This window comes from Danio aesculapii, chromosome 20, assembly GCF_903798145.1.
Source record: "Danio aesculapii chromosome 20, fDanAes4.1, whole genome shotgun sequence".
Classification (NCBI taxonomy): domain Eukaryota; kingdom Metazoa; phylum Chordata; class Actinopteri; order Cypriniformes; family Danionidae; genus Danio; species Danio aesculapii.
Window position 1 is genome coordinate 4,516,909 of NC_079454.1, and position 12,026 is coordinate 4,528,934.

General features: G+C 37.6%; 1 protein-coding gene across 9 annotated transcripts in view; it reads right to left on the reverse strand.

The window, feature by feature from the left end:
* The window catches only part of dab1a (DAB adaptor protein 1a), a 309,435-nt gene that overhangs the window by 99,943 nt on the left and 197,466 nt on the right, over positions 1 to 12,026 (reverse strand). For all 9 annotated transcript variants that reach the window (XM_056480769.1, XM_056480776.1, XM_056480771.1 and 6 more), the window contains one exon: positions 11,566 to 11,664. In XM_056480769.1, coding sequence (XP_056336744.1) covers positions 11,566 to 11,664 — 99 coding nt within the window. The remainder of the gene's footprint in view (positions 1 to 11,565; positions 11,665 to 12,026) is intronic.

Consider the following 12,026-nt stretch of genomic DNA (forward strand, 5'->3'; position numbering starts at 1 on the left):
TAATCTTTTTTTTTTTAACGTGTTTAAGTACACTAGTAAAGTAAACATACTTTCCACCATGGGTTAAAAGTTCCAATGGCAGATTAAATAGGGGACAAAAGTACATTCAGGCAGTTGTTATTGCAGAATAAAGACTGAATAAGACTTTTATAAGACTGAAGGGTTTTATTCTGCATTAACAACCGCCGGGATGTACTTTATCCTGCTTTTTATATGGCTACTTGCCACAAAACATGCTAATTAGCCACAAAACTTTGTTCTGAGCCGCAATAGTTTATAGTTATAGCTTTTCCGACTACTTACACACAAAATATTTTCATGCCATTCTGAAACATCACACCAAATGCAAAAAAATACAAATAAAAATACACAATCTCCAAAACCAACTCAGTTTTTAATTGAAAAAAAAAAAAACTTTTTAAAACACACGTTTCCTTACCTAAAATACATACCTAACAGGAAGCGACTTGCTTTTATTTTTCCAAACACAACCAATCAAACTGCACACTTATTCACTAGCTCACACAAACACACTCCTCACAAGTGCAAGCACTAATATCTTAACTGACCACTAACCAATCACTGCTTTACTGAAGTATAGGCATATAAATAGGTCAACGGTGACAGAACACTGGGCTGTTCTGGTCCAAAACTGGCTTGCCACGTATCCACAATTTGTAGTTTTGTACCAACCACATATTCACACTTATTAAATCCTAAATTCTGTTCTGAAAAGGTGTTGGATAAAACATGTTGGAGCATACGCTAACCTAAATATTATTCGGTCACAAGATGTCAAGGTGCCAAACAGTCAAAAATAGAGGACTGACAGACAAGCATTTAAATATGGATGTGAACAGATTCATTGATGGTCAAGGTGATTTAAGGTAGTCAGATGAGCCTGTGTTATCTGGGAACAACATATCTTGAAATGTCATGACTGACCAATAAGAATCAAGTATTCCAGAGAGCCGTTTACAGTTTTTCCTAATGCTCACGCACAAAATCTTTTCATGTCACACCATTTCTGAAACATCTTACTCAAAATGCTAAACTATACTGCAAATCTTCAAAACCTGAAGCTATTGCTCAGGCTTGAACTCAGTTTTCAATTGGAAAAAACACAGGAGGATACTTGTTTTCCTTTTCTAAACACAACCGATGCTACACGTATCCACCAGATCACACACACTCACTGCTCAAATGTGGAAACACTCATTTTTAACGTGTTCAATTAAACACAAGGCAGCCAGAAACAAGTCTGAATGTAGGAGCATACTCTACCCCAGTGTTTCCCAACCCTGTTCCTGGAGGCACACCAACAGTACATATTTTATATGTCTCCCTTTTCTGACCCATTAACTTCAGGTGTTGGAGTCTCTTCTGATGTTATGATAAGTTGATTCAGGTGTGTTTGATTAGGGAGAGGTTGAAAATGTGTACTGTTGGTGTGCCTTCAGGAACAGGGTTGGGAAACACTGTACTACCCTATGTATTATTCAGTTAAAAGATGGCGCCAAACAGTAAACAAAAAACAGCAGTGTGACAGACAAGCCTATGAAAATGGATGGGAACATATTCATTGATGGTCAAGATGCTTCAAAGTACATGGTAAGCCTGTGTTATTCAGCGGTTGTTATCTGGGAATAACATATCTTGAAATGTAGTGACTGACCAATAAGAATCAGGTATTCAAGCCATTTGAAGTCATTTAGTAAGGTACTACTAAGAATTTAAAAGGAGTTACTTTTCATATAACAGCCAAAAAACAAGTTAACCACTGCAATAACAATCCAATAAAAACGATTGCAGTTTTTTTCCGTATGGAGTTTGACATGCTTTGATATTTGTGTTTATTTTTTATTTACATTCATTCTTTTCAATTTCTCAATAATAAATCAATAGCTACAATCTGAAGAGGCTGCATTAACAATAAGCAGCATGGCTGATACAGCACAATTGTCCACTAGGCCAGAGTTTCCCAACCCTGTTCCTGAAGGCACACTAACAGTCCACATTTTCATTCTCTCCCTAATCAAACACACCTGAAACAACTCATCAGAAGATTAGAAGAGATTCCGAAACCTGAAGCTAATGGGTCAGATGAGGGAGACATCCAAAACATGAACTGTTGGTGTGCCTCCAGGAACAGGGTTGGGAAACACTGCACTAGGCATCTGATAAAGCATCTGCTATCAGAGCTAAATCAACATGATAAACAGCGACAAGACTTGATGAATGCTGCAGTGATGCAATAGCAGTGCCACACTTAACCACATACACACTCGGTCCAATACTCACTCACAACTGAGAGCAAAAGGTCATGGTGCTAATAGATCAGAGGCATCAACGACAGATTAAAACCTTGTCATGTAGGTCACCTCCTGGCGCCACGACAACAGAGCACATTGCGCTAACATAGTAACCTCTCATTCATCACCAGCACTCATCAGTACAACACTAAACCCTGACCATTAATTCATCAGACGCACAAGCTATAAGACACAATCAATTCTTATTTGCTTGAAGATTTCCAGCTGATTAGGTTACATTTTGTTTGTTTATTTACTTCAGTTGTATTTCCCTGGATCTTATTTGCCATAATATGAAAACATTGGATGTTTATGAAATGTTACTGCAGTTGCCCTGTGAGCAACAAGTCAAGCTTAAAGAGATAGCTGACCCAAAAATGAATATTACTGCACATACTTTATTGTCAGTAACAGTAACGGCGCTGTAACGGGGGAAACAGAAACTCATTTGATTACTCGTTACTGAAAGTAGTATCGTCGTTAGAAACGGCGTTTGTTTATAGCGCTGTTATTCCATCATTGTATATGACAACACTGACCGTCATCATTTACTCACCCATTACAAATCTGTTTGAGTGCAAGTCACAGTACATTCAACACAATCAGTTTCTGCAAGCTAATACCACGACATAGTTCTTCATCTAATGTTTGTCTGTTTATTTTTATTCTGCTGAACACAAAATAAAAATATTGAAGAATAATGGAAACTGTTAACCATCGACATTCATAGTAGGAGAAAGAAATATTATGGAAGTCAATGGTTAACGGTTTCCAACATTAGTCAATATGTCTTCTTTTGTGTTCAACAGAGCAACAACAACAAATTCAAGGAGCAAACCATGGGTGGGTAAATAATCTTTCATTTTTGGGTGAACTATTCCTTTAAAGGGCACCTATGGTGAAAAATCTACTTTTCAAGCTGTTTAGACAGACATAAGTGCATGTATAGTGTATAGACCGTCATATTGGGGTGAAATAAACACACCCAGTCCTTTTTTTTTAAATTTAGCAACATAAAAATGGTGGACAAATTGGAGCGGTTTTCAAATCGACCGCAACTTTATGTAGGAGTGCGGTCCCCCCGCCCACCGAATTGATTGACAGCTGCGTATTAACATGTCCCGGTAGTCACGTGTATAATCATATCAACAAGAGAGGACGAGCGCAAAGAAGCCGGGAATAAAAGGTCTGTTCAGTTCGCTAGGATCATCAATCATCATCAAATGTGATCAAGAGTGAGTTTCACATGTTTATAATGTTTTAAAACAGAGCATGTGTGTCATGAATTACAGCGATTCACTTCAGATGCACTTACCGTATTTTTCGCACTATAAGGCGCACCTAAAAGCCTTAAATTTTGTTATAAAACGGCCGTGCGGCTAATAATCCGGTGCGCTTTATGTGTGCACAGAGTTCAAAAATCTGTAAAAATGTTGTGTGATTTCGGAAAGCGCTCCGCTTGATTGGCTGTCGGAGCATTTCCCGCCGACACAGAGACGTAAAGCGTTCACTCCGTACGCAGCAGCAATAAACCAATCAAAACTACATATAATGTATGTAAAAACCAAGTGAAGCAAATGAATTCGGAGCTTGCTGTCATTCCGGGAGGACTAACAAAAGAACTCCAACCGCTGGATATTGGTGTAAACAGGGCGTTTAAAGTGAAGTTGCGAGCTGCGTGGGAGCAATGGATGACAGACGGCGAACACACTTTTACTAAGACTGGTAGGCAGCGCCGGGCGAGTTACGCCACCATATGTGAATGGATTGTGGATGCCTGGGCTAAGGTGTCTGCTTTAACTGTTGTCCGAGCTTTGGCAAAAGCCGGCATCATTGCTGAACAGCCACCCGGCAATGAGACTGACTCAGACAATGATGAGAGAGAACCCAGCGTGTTTGATGACGAAACTGCCCAGCTGTTCAATTCAGACACAGAAGATGAGGACTTGTGGGAGAAGACTGATTAAAAAAATAATGTGAGTGTATTGTTAAATAGTACAATAAAGTTCAACTAAACTATGTTAACTGTTTTGCTTCCATTACCTTTTTTTTTTGCAGACAGTGTATTTTAGCGTGCGCCTTATAATACGGTGCGCCTTATGTATGGGTTAAGTACAGAAATAGACCCCGTAATTGAGACTGCGTCTTATAATCCGGTGCGCTTTATAGTGCGGAAAATACGGTAATCAGCACAGCCACATGTCAAAACAATTATAAAGGAAGACGCTTCAATTCCGGTTTGTGGACGTTAAATCAGGTTTATTTTGTACATTAATATAAGAGATATCCATACAGCAGTGGAGATTAACCTGTATCCTGTCACATTTGCGTGCAAAAAGGGTGCAAAGCTAAACGGGCGCTCTGTCTGTCTGTCTGTCTGTCTGTCTGTGTGTGTGTGTGTGTGTCTGTCTACTGCGGTGTGTGTGTGCGCGCGTGAACTTTGTGTGACTCTGCGATGCAACTGCACATCAAATACTCATTGGTAAAGTTCTGACTGTAGTATTTCTCACAAACGCTACGTGAGATCTGCTTCCTTTAAGTCTGTCTGTTGTCTGACGCTGCCGAGGGAGGAGATTAAGGCACGCTGAAAGGCACGTAGAAACTGTGGGCGGGGAGGACTAGCCTTAAAGGAGCAGTACACCAAAACCGCCACCCAGTGAAAAAATTTATAAATAGGAATTTAATAAAAGGTATAATAAAAAATCTGATGGGTGTTTTGAGCTGAAACTTTACAGACACATTCTGGTGACGCAAAACACTTATATTAAATCTGAAAAAAGGGCTAACCTAGAGTTTAAAGGTAAGTTAATTTGATGTCTGTGTTTGTTTTTAAGAGTTTAAAGGTAAATCCATAATGTAAACATATTGTCACCTTGGAATTATAAGGTTAATATGTGAGTAACTCAATTTTGACAAAAATGTCAAATAGAACCTTATAAATCAAAGGTGTCGATATGTTGTTTCACGTTCAATTTTCACAGTCAGAGTGGATTTTAATAGCGGTTACCATAAAGAGGTGAATAAATGATTTAAAAATACAAGAGTGATTATTTCACTTTATGCTGACACCTAATGTTCAGTTGATGTCAGAATTATTAGCCCCCCTATGAATTTTTTTCTCTTTTAAATATTTCCCAAATGATGTTTAACAGAGCAAGGAAATTTTCACAGTATGTCTGCTAATATTTTTTCTTCTGGAGAAAGTCTTTTTTGTTTTATTTCGGCTAGAATAACAGCAGTTTTAACTTTTTAAACACTATTTTAAGGTCAAAATTATTAGCTCCTTTAAGCTATATATATTTTCGATAGTCTACAGAGCAAACCATCGGTATACAATAACTTGCCTAATTACCCTTACCTGCCTAGTTAACCTAATTAACCTAGTTAAGCCTTTAAATGTCTCTTTAAGCTGTATAGAAGTGTCTTGAAAAATATCTAGTCAAATATTATTTACTGTCATCATGGCAAAGATAAAATAAATCAGTTATTAGAGATGAGTTATTAAAACTATTATGTTTAGAAATGTGTTGAAAAAAATCTTCTCTCCGTTAAACTGAAAGTGGGAAAAAAATAAACAGGGGGGCTAATAATTCAGGGGGGCTACTAATTCTGACTTCATCTGTATGTGTGGATGCAGCACCCACCTAAATGTATCACTTGGGTACTGAGCAACTTAGCATTTATAGCAACATTGATGTGATACATTAAGAAAGTGCACCTTATTTTATGGTACTTACAATTACTATATAAATTTACATGTAAAAAAATAAGTAAGGGGGCGACGCAGTGGCGCAGTAGGTAGTGCTGTCGCCTCACAGCAAGAAGGTCGCTGGTTCGAGCTTCGGCTGGGTCAGTTGGCGTTTCTGTGTGGAGTTTGCATGTTCTCCCTGCGTTCGCGTGGGTTTCCTCCGGGTGCTCCGGTTTCCCCCACATTCCAAAGACATGCGGTACAGGTGTATGGATGTTTCCCAGAGATGAGTTGTAGCTGGAAGGGCATCCGCTGCGTAAAACATGTGCTGGATAGATTGGCGGTTCATTCCGCTGTGGCGACCCCAGATTAATAGAGGGACTAAGCCGAAAAGAAAACAAATGAATGAAAAATAAATAAATAGAACTATAAAAACGGAAAAAAAAAAAATGAACTCTCACCCAAAATTTTGTGTTCACATTTGAAAATGATGTATGATATATGCATATGATATATAGTTTGTCAAGATAAGTATAGGTTTAGATTTTTTGTTATTAACATATTTATCTTTTTAAATTGATATTAAATGCTTAAGGGGTTAAAGATGTTTAACTAATGCAAAAAAACATTGATAAAATGAGAAATAAACCAACCAACATCCCACTCTCCCTCGTGAAGCTAATACGAAAGTAACTATAACTGTAATTCATCGAAATTCCACTAGGCCTGGCTCTAAAATAGAGCACATTTCTGCTGACCTCAATGTTAAAATGGCCAACTTTACAGGATAAAAAAGGTGTTTACAGCCTGGTACAAATACAATTTTGGTATATATAGCTAATATGACACTTCATGACAACTGTGAGGGGGTGAATTTTTTTATAACTCATCTGTTTCATTTTTATTAAGTCTGCATAATTAAGGGCGTGGCCACTTGAGTGACAGCTAGGTCTCACTGATTGCCATCACGTCACCTCAGCTGATTCCAGCTGATTAGCCGCTGAGCTTGGCATATACATTATATGTGTGGCTTTCCACAGTCAATTGCCTTTTGGAGTTATTTCTTACAATTATCAGATGATATGACATGCTGTGTGCAAGTAATTGTGCTCACAAACAATTCAAGTGGCCTCCATTTCCCAGGTGAGTAAAATTCTTATAATTCTTTATCTATAAATGTTAATAAGCACTTGCTATTAAATTGCTGGAGAATGTGAGCTGAAATGGTTGCTGACGAGTGTGGTTGCTTCTTCAAGTGGAAATACAGACATTACTTTGATTTCATTGAGAGTAAACAAAGAATAGAAGCATTCTATCACAATACTCATCACCAAGGAGGACACCGGCGCCCCAAAAACACGGTGGTCCAACTCAGCCTAAACACACTAAATAGAATTTGTGCGCAAGACTAGGAGTGCAGGTTGCTTATGGGGATGTTCCCATGTCACGCCTTTTGCCCGCGCAAGTTTGATATTTCCAATAGATATCCAGTTTTCTTTGTGTCTACTTTTGTGTTTGGAAAAAAAATGTTTGTAACAAGTGAATGATGATTTGGGCGAAGTTTTGGGCGAACTCTTTAAGTGTTTAGAATATGTCAATCTGCTGTGATCATTGTAATGTTTCTCAGTGAATATTAAATTACTGAAAGAGCAGCAGATTATTAAGTATTTTATAGGTATGTTTTATATGGTTTAAAAGTAACTTTAAAGTAATTAGTAATCTGATTAATTTTTACATTAAGTAATTAGTAATATAATCAGATTACAATTTTCCAGTAGTAGTCAGTAATTTGTAATCTATTACTTTTTAAAAGTAACTTACCCAACACTGATTAATATATACAACCAAGCAATTTGGTCAGAACACAAACGAATCGCAGGTAATGAAGTATTACGTGTTATTGCCCCCAAAAAAAGCCTGTCTAAACAAAATGCTAGCCGGTGTCTGTAGCTCCGCCTCTTTACCCTTTTTCGGTTACCACTGGTTGGCGAGATGACGCCCACACCCACTTATAGCTTCATATGCGCTCTTCAGAAACCTATGGGTGACATCATGGATACTACGTCCATATTTTTTACAGTTTATAAAAGATAACTAAACTAAACTAGAACAGCTCAATAACAGATGCTAGTTTAGACCTGAGATGATTTATATAACAACATTATAAATCAATGTAAGACTGATGAAGACAAAAACAAAAATACACTGTAGAGATTTGCTTGTTGGATTAAAAACAAACAAACAAACAAACAAACAAAAAAATAACACTCCAAATCAATCAATCAATCAATCAATCAATCAATCAATCGATCAATCAATCAATCGATCAATCAATCAATCAATCAATCAACCAATCAATCAATCAAAACTGCTTTCAAACCTAAGAAGCTTAATGGCACTCCACACCATAAGAAAGAAAGATGTGTCTCAACACCTATCACCAAGTGAACTCCTCTTTCAAACTCTGCTCCGGTGGAACAGCACTTAGGTCTACATGATTCGGTCTGGTACTTCATAAATACGCATTATTCCCTCCGTTTATAACTAGCACAGGTGTGATTCACTAGCAGTTATTGCCATTTACTCTCCATCAAGATGGAGTATAGGACGCTGCAGATGGGTTTGTAAAGCTACGGTCGTTCTCTTCCAAGAAATCTGTTCAATTAGGCTTCTCTGATTTCCCCAGAGAGTGCTCCTCTCTTTAAAACGCATCATTAACACAGGCTTACCACTCCCGAAGGATTGCATCACCCCCGCCCGACGTACAGCGGAGTCAAACCTGCTAAGAGCAAGAGCATGCTAACACGCAGAAACCATCTTTTCTCATCGACCCAAACTTTTGAGGCCTAGAAGAGGAGGGTTTGTTGAAAAGCTATTAGCGCTAGATTATAAACTAGATGTCTATAAGCAAAATAAAGTATTCTGCTATGTTTTGTCTATACTACGAACACTATATATATATATATATATATATATATATATATATATATATGAATTTTTTGTCCATGAATGTATTGAAAAAGCCCAGCAAAACAAAATGAGGATCCTTAAAGCTTAATATTTCAAAGTATTATATATATATATATATATATATATATATATATATATATATATATATATATATATATATATATATATATATATATATATATATATATAATTACCGCTGCCACAGTGAATTTGTACTTTGCTGAGCCTGTATAATGTTGGTTGTAATACAATAATGTTCTAAATAATTATAGATATAAATATAAATAGTTTCTTGCACTCATCGGCCATTTTGTTTCTTTGTTGACTTCAAAGTGTCATCGGTATCCACAGTCCAATTTAATATGTGACTAATTAGATTAATTAACTGCCACATTGTGCTATTAATTAGATTAAAATTCATATAAATTGGCAGTGCTAATTTTTTGGCTGATTAACAATGCTGACGCCGACAGCCAATTAGAGTCCATACTGAGCTCAAGCACTTAAAGTGGTAGCCAACATAACTGCAGCTTAAAAAAAACCGAAGCATTTTTTCCATTGGTCTTGAAACTCAGATATAGTTATTGTTATAAAGGTATATTTTTATTTTTTAAAGTTATTGTTTTTTAGTGTAAACAGGACTTTAGTCTATGTTTACATGCCAATGATGTAGCTAAAAATGGTAGCCAAATGTAGCTTCACATTTACACATCTATGAAACAGCCAAAAACACAACTCTGTTCAAAAAATGAATAAAATAAAATCGCACTACGTGAGTCGCTTCCTTTTTTTCATTGTCCAATCAAATGAAAGCAGAGGCGGGGACTTCATTGAGGTGACAGCAACGTTTGTGTTGTCAATATGACTATGAATACTTTTAAAGATGGAGGAGTTACTTCAAAAATCATGAATATCACAATATTATTACATATCACAATCATAGCAAGATCAACACAATATGCAGCTGATTCAGCGGTTGCCTAGCAACATAAAAAGTGCAGCGTACTTCTTTTTTTCTTGTTAACAATAAAAGGCAGTGCGGTTTTCAGAACGAAAAAGCGAGTTCAGTGAGAAAACTAGGTTACTCAATACTCTAGGCTACTCCACTACTGTTCAGTGTTTGTTCGCACTTTAATCTACACCCTTCTAAACACTACATCTTACTAAACAGTACTAAACTAAACAGCCTAGACTCTTGTTTTCAATGTGTTTATTCAACTATAACAAAAGTGAGATTTTCAATAACTTCCACTTGTAACCTGTTTCCAGATTTCTGCATTTTCAATCCCAAAAAACGCCATTTTTGTGTAAACGAAAAGGCAGAACGGATAAAAACAATTCTAGTTTTTGTCTGAAAACGTTGTCGTGTAAATGACCCCATAGTCAAAACTCACAAGTTAATGAGTTTTTTTGTAGGGGTGTCGAAATTAATTGTTTCTTCAGTGCACTGTGCAGACAATTCAGTATCTGTTCAGTGATAATAACAACCGGTTATTGCAGGGATGTTTGATTAGTGTTGGAGCAAAACTCTGCAGGGACACCGGCCCTCAAGGATCGAGATTGCCCATGCCTGGGTTATTGTGTACTGAAGTCATTTATCTCATATGCGCTATGTCGCCGTTGCTTACTATGGCGAGGGAGGCGAGCAAAAGTATTTACAACACTCCAACTACTTAAAAACACAAAAACTGTACACAATTTCACTGCGTGTGTGTTTGCTGGCAATCTTTCACTGACACTTATAGCAGAAGCCCTATTTCACTTCAGTTGATTGAGAGAATGAAAGTAAACTCCATTTCTCTCTATCTCTTTCTCACTGTTGCCCCTTACCTCTACTCTCGGCAGTTATAGCGATACTTCTGGATAGAGACACGAGCGCATGTCTGCAGAGTTTTCTCCACTGTGTCTATCATGAATCAGGTGTGATCGCTGCTGCTGTTTATCAGTGTTTAAACCAGGCTTTACTCATCTGTGAAGAGCGGCAGCCCGTAGAGCCAATCGCAGCCCTTTCAGTTGAGCGCGTGACCAATCAAAGGGGTGATAGAAAGAACCTGCTAGACAGGACTCAGAAAGCGATCAAGATATTTGTTTATTTACATTTTAATACAAGAATTGCAGTGCTGTGAAGAAAATATAAAACTGTGTATGGAAAGCATCGTCAATGCACCGAGATATCGAATTGAACTGAATTGATGGCATGATAATCGTAACCGAACCGAACCGTGAGACTAGTGTAGGTTCACACCTCTATTCTTTTGACAGTCCGAGCCATTTCTTTAGAATCGCTTGCTTCGCAGATCACCCGGTGTTTGTTGTTGCAATTAGCATCACCCATTGTACTTAGGCTTTAAATGATGCAGAAGAGCCTGCTTAATGGAACTTCCCTTTCATTCGTCAATACATTGATGAGAGAAAAAGAAAGCAAATGTCAACTAGGTATTAGCTACCAAGTAACGAAAAACACAGAATGCCCTTCTTTTTGTGGATGAAACAAGCGGAAAGCAGGTTAGGCATCTGAGGATTGGTATTTGTGGCTCAGACACTTGCTTCAAAAGATCATGGGATACTGACACAATTCCCACTCCCTCGACTCACCCCCGACTTCTCATCGAAGATCTTGATCCCTCCAAAGGACACAGTCAGAAAAACTTTCTGTTTGTGTTCTCCTTTAGACCGCGCTGAGGCTGCGATTCCCTGCAGACAAGAAGATGAAAACAGAAACATGAGAAAAGAAGAAATGAAGATGAAACAGGAACAGAGCTAGGAACGGCATCTTTCGCTACTTGCTGCAATCTTTGGGGAGCATTAGCAGTTATGTAAAGAAACTGATTCATTTTTTTTCAGTGTTTTCAACTATTTCTGGCTTAGATGTTTTGATATGCAGCGGTTTAAGGTTAACCCCTACTGACAGATACCATAACTACACTTTTCTGCAAATAAAGAAAGCAGACATATAAAAAACCACCTTATGAAAAATCGAATTGTGAACTAAGCACTAAGCATTGTTTGCTGAGGCTTATAAATCCGGCACTTGGACTGCAGCTCTTCACAAAACG